Source organism: Heterocephalus glaber, unplaced genomic scaffold, assembly GCF_053883595.1.
Source record: "Heterocephalus glaber isolate CG9 unplaced genomic scaffold, H.glaber_assembly_v1.0 deba00001555, whole genome shotgun sequence".
NCBI classification, from domain to species: Eukaryota; Metazoa; Chordata; class Mammalia; order Rodentia; family Bathyergidae; genus Heterocephalus; species Heterocephalus glaber.
In genome coordinates, this window is record NW_028258346.1 from 17,909,760 (window position 1) to 17,922,079 (window position 12,320).

Below are 12,320 nucleotides of genomic sequence, written 5' to 3' on the forward strand. Positions count from 1 at the left end.
CTTCGACAGATTTTTACTGATGCTGTGTTTCAGTGACTTTTCAAGAAAAAGTCCAAGCATGCTGAACAATTTTAAAACAAGATGCAGTTTAGTATGATGCAAAATAAATACCCCTCTACCTTTTAGTCCCCTTCTCTTTTGCAAAGGACCTGCCTCCCTGTTTCCCGTTATCTATCTTTTATTTGTTTATTTTTGCATCCCCTTCCTTCCCATCCCTTTCTCTCTTGCAAAACATCTCAATAATGTGTATATGCTGCTTTTTCTTTTGAGAACTGTTGCATATTCTTTATTCGGTATTACACATTCACCACACTCAATACCTTTTAAAAGTACAAGGCAGCATTTCAGATACAGGAAATTCTAATTGGCATAGTCAAGACTAAAGATACAAAGTCGACCTTGCTTCTTTATCCTCAGCTGTTGCCTTCATGGCTAGCACAAATTGTACCTGCCACAGGTATGTCTTGCTTGACCAGAGACGACAGGGATTTCCTCAATGTTACCATATTCATTTATAATTTTTCTTAAATCAGGACTGCCCAACAGAAATATTCTATCAGCTCTTCGTGATCTGAATTCTGGTGTGTGAGGCCTGTTAAGCCGTGGTACGTGTGAGAACGCCACAAGACATTTCAGTTTTATAACGAGTAAGGCAGTGACTAATACTCACTGGAGCTTTTGCCCTGAATTGCTAAATTGGCCTTTTCTCCCCTTCTCTTGCTGCCAGTGAAGATCACTTCTGCTGCAGAGCTGTGCTTTGGGGATTCTCCACACGCTCTGTCCCCGTGTCCTCTCTCCAGGCGACACCTCTGTGCTTGTTGGCCTCCAACAAGTGCCCCACCTGCCTCCTGCCCCGTCAGGCTGTGGAGACTGGGGCCAGTCTTATGCTCGGCCTGCTCCTCGGGAGGCACTGTGTGCACTTCTGCACCCGAATCCCCTTGCCTTTCTCAAGAGCACCCAGTTTCAGTTTGTTTTCTCGTTGCCTGTGAACTGAGATTCCCGGTGGGACCTCCCTCGCTAGCCTGCGCACTGGGGTTGGTGCAGTTTCAACCACTCCTTGACACCCAGTGGGGGTAGATAAAGACCACATTTCCTTGTCCTTCTGTTGAGCCCTACAGTGAAGCTGTTAACTTGGGGCAAGTCAGTGGTGAGTTGAACATTGTTACAACTATATAAATAAGTTGGCCCTGAGCCATGTAATACACAGTGATGATCAAATCACCTCATTTTTAATTTGCCAAGCTTGTGTACAGACAAAATGTTTCGGTAGAGGCTCTGGCATTACTGCCACTTGCCCAGTGTTAGCATCCATTGTGTCTTCAAACACTTCAGTTTCTTTCTCCTTTCTCTGTTAATTATTATTTTGGGGGCATATATCGTATTTTGCTTAGCTGTGGGCTCCTTGCTGAGACCTGCTGAAACCTTGGGGATGTCTCTTTCCTCTTTTGGAATCTCCTTATTCCCGAACCCCTTATTCTCTTTTTTCCTAGATTACAGTCTTGTTTTGTTGTTTTTCTTTTTATTTCAGAAGCATGGCTTCTAGGAGCTTCCTAATTAAAAATTCATAAAGGGTAATTTGTTTTAGTTCTTGGATGTCTGAAAGTATTTTTACTTGATTGATAACTAATATGAAATTTGAGATTGAAAATTATTTACCCTCAGAATTTTTAAGACCTTGCTCCAATTCTACCTGCTTTTCTCTGTTCTGGTTGAGAAATTAGTAACATTCTTAGTCTTTGAAGTGCTTCTTTTGGTTGGCTTGTTTTCGCTTCCTCCCTGGGCTCTTTTTCTACAGAAGCCTCACGGGTCCAAGTGTGTATTGGATTCCCAAGACCTCCCCTCGACACTCACTGGTTGAGCTGTGTGCTTGATGTGCCATTAAGAAAAGATTCATATCCTTAAGTCTGAAAGTTGTTCTTGTCTTATCTCTTTCCAAATTTTCTTTTTCCTAATTCTCTTTTTCCTTCTAGGACTCTTATTAGTTATATATTGGCTCTTCTAGACAAAATGCTTGATTTTCTTTCCTATTTCTCTGTTATCTTTTTGTTCTACTTTCTAGGGCCATCTTCAGCTCATTTTAGAACCCAGGTGTGGGGTTTCTTAAAACCCCATCTGCTTAATTGGAAGAGTCCTTGCTTGTTCATTGATCTTCCCTTTATCGAAGCATCCTGAGCTTGTTCTGGTGTCTTCTCTCAGATCTATGAGAATATTAGTTATCCAGGCTTTCTTTTGTTCCCTGCAATAGTTTTATTTCTGCTGAGTTCCTTTTTATACTCTGCTTGCTTTAAATCTTTTTTCATCTTGGACTTTTTTAGTTTGGAGTATCACAGCGATACCTTCTTCACCTCCCAAAGTTGGAACCAATTTAGAAATAAGCCTAAGAAACATACAAATGGAGATAAATTGCAGGTGAAGACCTTCGCTTGATTTCTTATAGACACACTGAGCACTGAGCTTAGCTATTGAATAGCTGTCAGAGTGAAGGCGCCATCGACCACGCCTGCAGGCGACCTCACCTGCTGTAGACTACTGTAGCCCCTTAGCAGGCAGCAGAGAGTTTGCACCCTGCAGGCTGGACAGGTCCAGTGGGTAAGACAGCAAGGGGTGGCCAAAGCATGCCTCGTTCCTGACTTGCTCAGCGAGACGGGAGGGAGCAGGCCCTGGAGTCTGGTCCTTGCATGTGTGCACACAGGCAGGCCTGGGGCCTGAGAATCCCCTCCCCTCAACACCTTTCCCTCAGTGTCTGGTGTCTTTCCTGTCATTCTGTATATCCAGCAAGCATCACTGGAGAGTGATCAGATGAAAATTCAACATCTGCTTATGAGCTCCTACTTCTACCCCAATGTCAGCATCTGAGGCTCTTTTCTCAGGGTGTTCAGTGTTTCAGGAGGAGAGTCCTCTAGTCTTTCTAACGTGGCTTCGTAGCTGCTAGCTATCCAGTGGCAGGGCTTGAAGTGTGACCTTCAGTCCTGTGTATACAGCCTTGCATTTAATCCCTTGCTTTGAACCCAGCTTCAGCGTTACTTTTCAGTATACCCAATGTCCCATAGTCTGGGACTATTAAACAAAAATGGAAGCAGAGCTGCTGGGCTCTGAGGGCTGGAGGCTGGAGGCTAGGGGAGGGAGCAGGATATCGAGTCCCGAATGGGACAGTAGCTTACTACCATCAGCATCCCAGGGCAGGGATGGCCCCAAGGTGACCGTCCCCTGCTCTGCCACTCTGTTACCAGGTACCGTAATCATCTTCTCATTGCTAGAGCAAAGCACCTGACACCCACTGAAGGAAGACGAGGTTTATTTTGGCTCATGCTTCAGTTCATAGTCGGCTGCTCCAAGGCAGGGCCGCATGGCAGAGGGGCCTGGCAGAGGAGCACTGCTCTCAGCATGGTGCACAGGAAGTAGAGAGAGAAGGGAGGAGCTAGGGAGGGAGATGCCCCCTTTCAGCCGTGCCCCGCAGCTGCCTCTTCCAACCAGACCCCGCCTCCTAACCACCCGTCAGCTGTGAGCCCCACACTCTACTTGCCTTCCACCAGCCCTGTCTGTGTGTGAGGCCAGGAGGCTTTAGGGGGACGCCTAGGTATACACCATAACACCATGCTGCTGTCATTTGTGTCTTCCAAAATTTGTTTCAAAGTGTCATTATCATTTTCTATTTTATTGTCCTGTTTTGTTCCTTTTCTGTGCTCTTAGGTTTTGAGAAATATCCAAAAAGTCTAACAAGTTTTAGTTTCATGTATGTATCAACATATGACCTTTTTTTCTTTGGTACCAGGGATCGAACTTGGGACCTTGTACTTGCGAGGCAGGTGGCAGAATCACTGAGCTAAATCCCCGGCCCCATACTGACCATTTTTAATCCTCTGCAATATATTTCTAAAACCTTCCATAAACCTTTCTTTATTATTTGTCAACTTTTGGTGTTAACAAATTACCCTGTTTCTCCTTAGCTCACTTAACTGGAAATTCTCCCATTATGTACAAATCAGATTAAAATGAAAGTATGCCTGCCTAGGAATGTTGATTTGCTGGAGAAATTCACCTGTTTTACCTTTGAAAGTATTTTCCATGAAAGAATAGTAGATGAACTCTAGAGAGACTTGAAAGAAAGTCTTACGGTTAATTAGATTGATTTGTCTTGCAGAAAGGAGAAAGTTGGCAAAGGAGCCCGTAGCATTTTCTGCTGATGAACTCAAAAGTCTGTTAAGACTCACAAGGGAACGCTTTCTTCATCATTTTGATGTTCTTACTCCTAAAACGGTTCTAAGACAGATAGATAAAATTAAAACCTCAGCTGTGTTAAATGGTAAGTTTTTTATTACTTTAAATTTTGTTCTTTTCTTTGTCTGTAGCATCTATGGTAGCTATTAAAACTTTTAAGATGTATTCATCAAATCCAAATGGATTTTATAAATTTTAATAATAATGCATATTTTATATATGAGCATATATGTACACAAAGGACCATCAACAGTGAATGTTTAAATTTTAAAAAATTTATTGCAGTCAAAAGGCACATTGCCATCTCCCTCAAAATGTGCCCCTCGCTTTGGACACACTATCCCATGGCGTTTGCCACTCTGAAGCAGTTCTGGAAGTGCTCTCTCCTGAGTGTCTCTATGAGGTGTGGTCAACTGTGAATGCTGCTGCCAAGTGCCATCCCACAAAAAGGTAGCCTCATAAAAACATGACGCTGTGCCTCCTCCATCTTATCCACCAGATCTGGCAGCATAGAACTTCAAGCTTACCCCCAAAGTGAAGATGACCATGAAAGGTAAACATTTGAATTGACTCAGGACATCAAGGCTGCCAGGACAACACAACTGAGGACATTTCAGGAAAGAGGATTCCAGAGCTGCTTCAGAAAGTGGCAAAACCAATGGAATAAATGTGTTCAAAGGAAGGGGGAATATTTTGAGGGGTACTAATGTCAATGTATCTTTTATTGTAATTTTTTTAAATTGAAACTTTCACTGTAATTTTTGATCACGTTGCATGTATGCGCTGTACTTTTTGGTAACATCTTTCCTTAAGTATGTTCAGTGTAATTGTTTTTGAGCAGAGGGAGAAGCATTACAAGGTGATCTTTTTTTTTTTTTTTGTACCAGGGATTGAACTCGGGTCCTTGTGCTTATGTAGCAGGCGGTGAAACCACTGAGCTAAATCCCAGGCCCTAGGTGATCTTTCTTATTAGCCTTGCTAAGCTGCCAGAATGGGTGGATTTCTACTGTGTTATGTTTTCAGTAAGTGAAGAAAGTAAAATCTACAAAGAAAATTTAAAGTGATAAGATGTATCACATTTGCCATTCATTAGGGCTGGGACAGTCACCAAAATACACTGAGGAGGCACAAAATCATTTCTGTATTTAATTGGATTTCTGTTTTCCTGGATTGTGTTGTTGTGATGAATTTGAATAGAGCAAAGCTTTTCTGTATCTACTAAGAAAGCATTTGAAGATCGCTTGGCACAATTTTAAATGTAGAGGACAATTTTTGGCTTTTATTTTGTGAGAATAATTTTGTTGCATGGGTTAATGAGGAAATGATCAGAGAATCAAATTAGCAGTAATGTTTTCTGAGTGCCTTTTGTGTATTTGACGCCATGAAGGTACTCACAGAAGCGAGAAGCCCAGTCCCTGGCTTTCAGTGAGGTTATGGTCTGTTTGCAGACAAGACACAAAAGCATCGCGTGGGGTGGTCCTTGCACTCCCTGAGACGCTCTGTGAGAGTGCAGGCTCTGGTCAGGGTCCAGTCTCAGTGTCGTCACTTGTTACCCGAACAGTTTGGGAAAGTTATTTAACCTGTATGCCTGTTCCCTGTGTTCTGAGTGGGAGAACAAGGCAGCCACTGGCCGGGGCTCTGGTGAGGGTTAAAGGAGTGGGTGCATGGAAAGCACTTGGCACACAGGCGCCAGGGAGGGTGGGCTGTTGCTTGCATTATTCTCATCCTTGCTCCGTGTCAGTACCGAAGTTCAGTAGCAGCCGGCATCGTTGGAATGGCCCTGGAGACATGAGGGCACTGCAGATGGGGAATGTGCATGAGTCGAGGCAGAGTCGAGGCAGGAGCACTGCTTGTGGTGGCAGCCAGGTTCCAAGCTGGCCCTGAGCTCCCTGGCTGTGGGTCTGCAGTTGTGGGAATGTTTCCGGACCTTTAACTTGGAGCTGACAGTGGCTGTGAAGACAAAACTAATTACTTGAAGCTGACTTAGAAAGTTGCCTGGTGTGAAGTAAGTGCCACACAGTTTTTGGTGAAGTAACTCAGTGTAGGTTTAGAAAAGAGAACTGTACTTAGGGTGGAGCAGTCGCAGGAGTCTTTGGTAGGAGCCAGGGACTTGATGGAGGTCCTGAGTGGCGCTTCACATCAGTAGAAGGATAAGGCGGGATTTTCCAAAGGGAGAAACAGCACACCCTGTCCTGAAGGTGAGGAGTGGAAAGTGAGGAAGGGAGAGAGGCTGCCTCTCCCACGGTCTGCACAGGAGATGAAGGGTTGGAAGGTGGGAGGAGCACGAATAAGTGTGCGAGGCCCTTTAGGGAAAGGCACCGAAAGCTTCCTGGGGGGTCGGGTCCTAGGACGCTTTGTCCCCCCGAGCTGCAGGAGGGTCCCCTCCTTTGGTTGTGCCTGGTGCACGCGGTGTGTCGTCCGCGACATCTGTAGGCCACCTGGCCTCGTGCTCATCCCAGTCGCAGGTCTGTTTCCTGACGGCTGCTGAGGCTTCCGGCCCTCGGACAAGCCACGGGCCTCCCCTGACCCCCCGCACGACCTCCAGCCGCAGTGTCCTCTGCCTGCAACTCGGTCCCCCACCTCTTGCCCAGTTCACTGATTGTCGCTCCTCGGGTGTATGTCAGAGAGGCTTTCGCAGACCTTGCTCCATTTACATTATCTCTTCTTGTACTGTCCCCTATCCTTTTCCTTCAAATCACTTGTCACAGTTTGGTTGCGTATTATTTGTGCAATTCTTTATGGAATGTGTCTTCTCTCCAAGCCCTGTTCTCTGGGAGTAAAGCGTGTGCCTACTTGCCAGCTCCAGCATCCGTGGAGCCTGGCTCACAGGGCGGGGGGAGCTTCCTGAAATACTCATTACATGAATGAAAGAAACTGAAGATGTTCAGAGTCTGAGCTGCAACCTGACAGGCTGTCAGTTTGAGCATGGCTCCAGCAATGAAGTTAGGATGTTGAACACCCGCATGGCTCTGACCTGAGTGCGTGTATCTCCATGAGCATCACCCTACCTGTGGAGACAGCAAGGCCAGCCAGGCTTCCTATCTTGGCCCTGTCTTCCATTTGCAGCCACACTCCTTAGGAGTTATTAGCACTTGGTAAGGTTATTTGGTCGGCTCATTTTTACGAAAACTCTAGTATGTGTAACAGGTAAGAAGTCATTACGTAGAGAATTCCTTCATCTGTGTACTCACTGCCACAGAGTTGGTGAAATGTTCACAGTGGCACCTGTGACGTCCGCACTCACGTACAGAGATGGTCCCCTTTACAGGCACCCTTGGGCACACTGAGCATGGCGTGTGTGAGTGTGCTGGCACACTCTGCAAGGCCGTAATTTTATCATTTCAGGCGTTTAAAAATGAATCTTCTAGCATGCACTCGTAATTCTCATTTATTAAACAGATTATACCAGTGATAATGTAACTTTTTCTTTGTGACTTACATGTAGTTGTATGAGATTAGAGCTTATCTTCATTAACTACTTCCTGTCACCGGGGATACCACTTCCTTTCTGTTTGTGTGACATGAGATTCTATAAGTCCCTACTCTCTATTTTCCTGTTGTATTGGTTTTATTTCTTTGTTCACCAATAAAATAAAACATTTTTTTTAAAAAAGTTTTAAAAACTGTCTTCTTGGTTTTGTGCCTTTCTGGTGTCAGCATGAAATAGTGCCCTGACCCATAAATGAAATGTTGTGCTTTATTTTGCTGTAAGGATTATATTGAAGATGAGTCATCTACAAACGTTTGCCTGCCTATTCTTAAATATTTCACTTATGTCCTTTATATTCATGTAGGTTGTATAGGCAAGGTTAAAAATTAATTATATTGTAATATTTAAGGACAATTTAATACTTTTTAAAAGATGGCTTCCATTCCTTTATGAATTCAAAGCATACAACTGTGCAAAATTGCTACTGATTTTCCCCTTAGTGGAAAGCCATATGTCCCCTAAGAAGCCTACTACATTATTATAAATCTCATGACACTATGAAATAGTATCTCACTACCTTTATTACGAAGTGGGAAGTGGTATATTTGTATGGTGTTTGGAGAGAGTAATGCACTTATAGGTATTGAAGGTATTCTTAAATCTTCAATGTGAAATAGTTTAATAAGGGAAAATAATATACAGAGTTCCATTTTCATTGTTGAAAAATATTTTTACCAAATCTTTTTTTTAAAAAAATAACTTTATTGGGCCAGGGATTTAGCTCAGTGGTTTTGCCACCTGCTGCGCAAGCGCAAGGACCCGAGTTCAATCCCCGGTACCCAAAAAAAAAACCCCCCAAAACCCAAAACTTTATTATCTAACACACACACATACAAAAATTAAAACCATTCAAAGAAGAACAGTGCAAGGGGAAAAAATACAGTAATATTCAAATACCGTAGAACTCAACCAAAACAAAACTGAAAAGCACTTAAACATTTTTCCATATAACTTAAAAAAGCATCTCAAGCACCAACAAGACACCAGAGGATGTGATTTGTTTCAAAAAGGTCCCCAAAACCAACACTGAACAAATAGTGGTCTGGAAAAAGTCTCCAGTTAGCTAGCAGACTCCACATAAGCCAAGCTTCTCCCTAATTTAAATTTTGATACAGTCATATGACACACAATGGAAACACAATCCGAGAAATATGTTATTAGGCCATTTCATCCGTGTGTATCCTTATTTACACTTTCAGTTTCTCACACTAGAGAAACTATTCAGGATTTACACACGTGTGTCCTATTTATTTCACTTAAGAGGGTGGACTCAATGTGCATCCATTTAGCTATAAATGTCTCTAGTTTCTCATTCTTTATGGCTGAGTAGTACTCCATTTTATTAAAAAACCACATCTTCTTTATCCAATAGCTTCCAGTTAATGGGCACTTGGGCTGTTTCCAAATCCTTTTTTTAAAAGATCACTCCAAATCTTAAAACAAGTATCTCTGTCAGGGTTGATGATTAAACAGCTTATACTCAGTAATTTTCAGCTGATTATTAGAACCATTATGTAATAGTTCAAAAGGTTTAAAACCAGATAATTTTAGAATTCAAAAACAAAGTAGTATAGTCATTAATTTTGCCAGTGTTGACACAGTTTGGGTGTGCTAATAATTTCTAATGAGAAAAGAAATTGTCCCTTCAGACTTTTGTTTAGGGTCCCAATGTTACGAACAATCTTATTGAAGTTCACAGCAGCATATTAGCTAGAAAAAGACAGTCTTACATATAATATTTTATTAGTAATTGCATGGGTCAGCTTCCTGTTGCAGGAAAAATATCTGACACAGCTTAAAGGAGGAGAGGTTTACTTTGGCTCATGGCTTTGGAAGTTTCAGTCCATGGTTGGCTGGCTCCAAAGCAGAAGGTTCATGGTGGAGGGCCGGCTGGAGGAAGCCGCTTGACTCGCTGAGAGGGCGGGAAAGGTTCAGAGGGGAAAGCGCCTGGGACTAGCTATGGTCCCTAAGGTCACGTGCTCGTGACCCACCCAGAGACACCCGGGAGTGGCTTCCACCAATCAAGACGGCAATCCAGATGGCAGTAGTAAAATGATGCTTGGAATGTTAGGGATTTGAGGATACTTGTTAGGGTTCTTATATTAATTTAAAAATAAGGATTATTCCTAAAGTAGCCGCTACCTGAGAACAACCCCTATATTTGTCATTTTATTATTGTACCTTGAGAGTGAAGTAGTCTCTTTTGGGGATTTGGAATTTTGGAATGTGAACTTTTCCAATCTACTTGTACTGATTCCAGTTTGTAGTATGAAAATCACATAGTGCATCTGGTATGTTCTCTACAGAGTCGCCTCTTTTTCATTTAGAAATAATTTCACTAAAAATAACAGTTGTGCTTTTATTCCATGAGTCCTAACAGTGCTGACTTTTCAGTTTTCTGAGTAACTTTTATTTGATAAGCTATTTCATTTTCATTTCCAACAAACTTCTCTATGGCATTTCCCACAGTTTAGGCCCCCAGGGAGGTCTTTCATAAATGCCTGAGTCACGTCCTATGTGACTAACACAGTATGTATGTATGTATCTGCATACTTATATTTATACGTTTTTAAGTAGCAAAATTCAGTGTATTAATTATTTTCAGTTCTTATGGGTTTTTCTTTCTCTTTAGCTGCCAGTCGAGTAGAACCTGACTCTTCAAATCTAATGGAAACCAGTTCTTTGGGATGGCCAGAAAAGCATGTTCTTCAAAATTTGGAAACTTTTGAAAAAGCTAGACAAAAAATGAGGTAATATTTGAGTCCATAAGAGATCATGCTATAGCTCAATCTTTTTAAATGAACTTTCTTAATCCTTCATTTTTTTTTTTGGTACCAGAGATCGAACTCAGGACCTTGAGACAGGTGGTGGCACCACTGAGCTACATCCCCAGCCCCTTAATCCTTCCTTTTTATGACATATGAGTAGTTTGTAGTTGTACTATGGAAGAAATGTGCGCCTCCTGTAAGTGGATAATCAAGAGTAGTATATCAGTGAACAGGGAAATGCTTGCCTTCCTCTACCTTCTCTGCACTTTTCAGATGTAGGTAATCACAGTGAACATTTTAGGGTACAGTTTTCCGGACCATCTTCATAGACACGCACAAGTGTGTGAATGCATGAGAAGATGCAGTCTGGGAGCATGTTAAATGACATGGATGTAGTTTCCTTGCTTAAGCCACTTGGTTCCTGTTTTGTGTCTGTGTGCTCACATGTCCCCCACCACCTCAGTCCCAGAGGCGGTGTTCGTGCTTGTGGTTTTGGCTTTCTGCTCTGAACACAGCTAGCACGAAGTACCTCATTGTTAAATGGTGGAAGCAAAACTGTCTTACTGGCCCCCTCGTCCCAGATGTTGCAAATCACGTCTTTATCCTTAGCTCCTCTGTTGGTATCCTTTTATGACTTGCCACACTTTTTCTTCATGGATGTCGGCACATATTCTCTGAGCACCAACCACTGGGCACCGGGGGAAGCACAAGGCTCATAGTATGGGGGCACGTTGATAACACTTCTGCAGGATTCATGCCAAGAGTGATGGGATCTGATTTTGTAAAAGAATTTTGCTCTTTTCTGGCAAATAGATTGCAGAGGGAGAGACTGAGGGCAGAGAGGTCCATTAGGTACTGATTTCTGTAGGCTAAGTGAGGGACAGGGATCTCACACTAGAGCCCTGGAGAACTTTGGGGTGTATTTTGTTGCTAAGCCAGAAAAAGCCTTCCTGTGATGGATTGGACGGGGACAGGGAAACAGCAACATCCAAGACAGTTTGGACTTCTGGCTTTCACCACACAGTGAGTGATGTTCTCACTATGAAATGGACAAGACTGCTGAGATGTTGGGCATGAGAACAGTTCTGGAGAGAACTCTACAAGCATGCTTTAGAGGCGCTGCATTTGCTCTAAATTCTCCAAGAGGAAATGGCGAGTGCACAGCTCGATTCAGTCAGCCTCGGAGGAGCCTCAAGGCCCAGGGTGGCGGATGAGGTCACACGCAGGCTCACGAGGAGGGGAGGAAGGACGGAGGCCTCTCCGTGGGGCTCTGGAGTGTTTATAGGCTCTGGAGAAGACAGTCGAGAGAAGAGTGAGGACCGAGACCCTCCATTTGCTGGCCCCCAACTTCAGACAGTCTGCTGTCTTCCCCTGGGAAGCTGAAGTACCGCCCCTAGTTCTCTCCCCTTTCTGTCCTGCTTTTTGCTGCTGAAGCCCTTGTCCTCACCCTCTCTGACTTCCTGCTAAGCTGGGCCAGCGCTTCCTCCCCGCACAGCCGAGAGTTATCCCGGGATTTGATTTGCCCGAGTTCTTAGATTGGTTCTGGATATTTTGGATTTCCTATCTTAAAGAGAAGTCTGGTGCCAGGTCAGTTTTTGTTCCTTAATAGGTATTTTATTCTGTCACTAAAACTTTTAGCATTTTCCATTTTCCTTACTGTTTTGAAATTACCCGAGCTCATGGTTATAGGATGTTTTAGTCTCAAGATTTTTATCTTTTTTCAGCTCTGGGAGATACTTTATTATTTCTTCAATAATGATCCCTCAAATTTCTTGTTTTCTTCTTTCTCAGTAATACCTATTTTAATTCATGTTAAACATCCTGGATATTTTAAATTCAAAATT

General features: G+C 43.1%; 1 protein-coding gene across 3 annotated transcripts in view; it reads left to right on the forward strand.

Annotated features, from left to right (window-relative positions):
* Mtbp (MDM2 binding protein) overlaps window positions 1-12,320 on the forward strand; it is a 70,929-nt gene that overhangs the window by 39,529 nt on the left and 19,080 nt on the right. For all 3 annotated transcript variants that reach the window (XM_087190734.1, XM_021262738.2, XM_004850224.3), the window contains exons 14-15: window positions 4,142-4,303; window positions 10,341-10,458. In XM_087190734.1, the coding sequence (XP_087046860.1) occupies window positions 4,142-4,303; window positions 10,341-10,458 (280 nt within the window). The remainder of the gene's footprint in view (window positions 1-4,141; window positions 4,304-10,340; window positions 10,459-12,320) is intronic.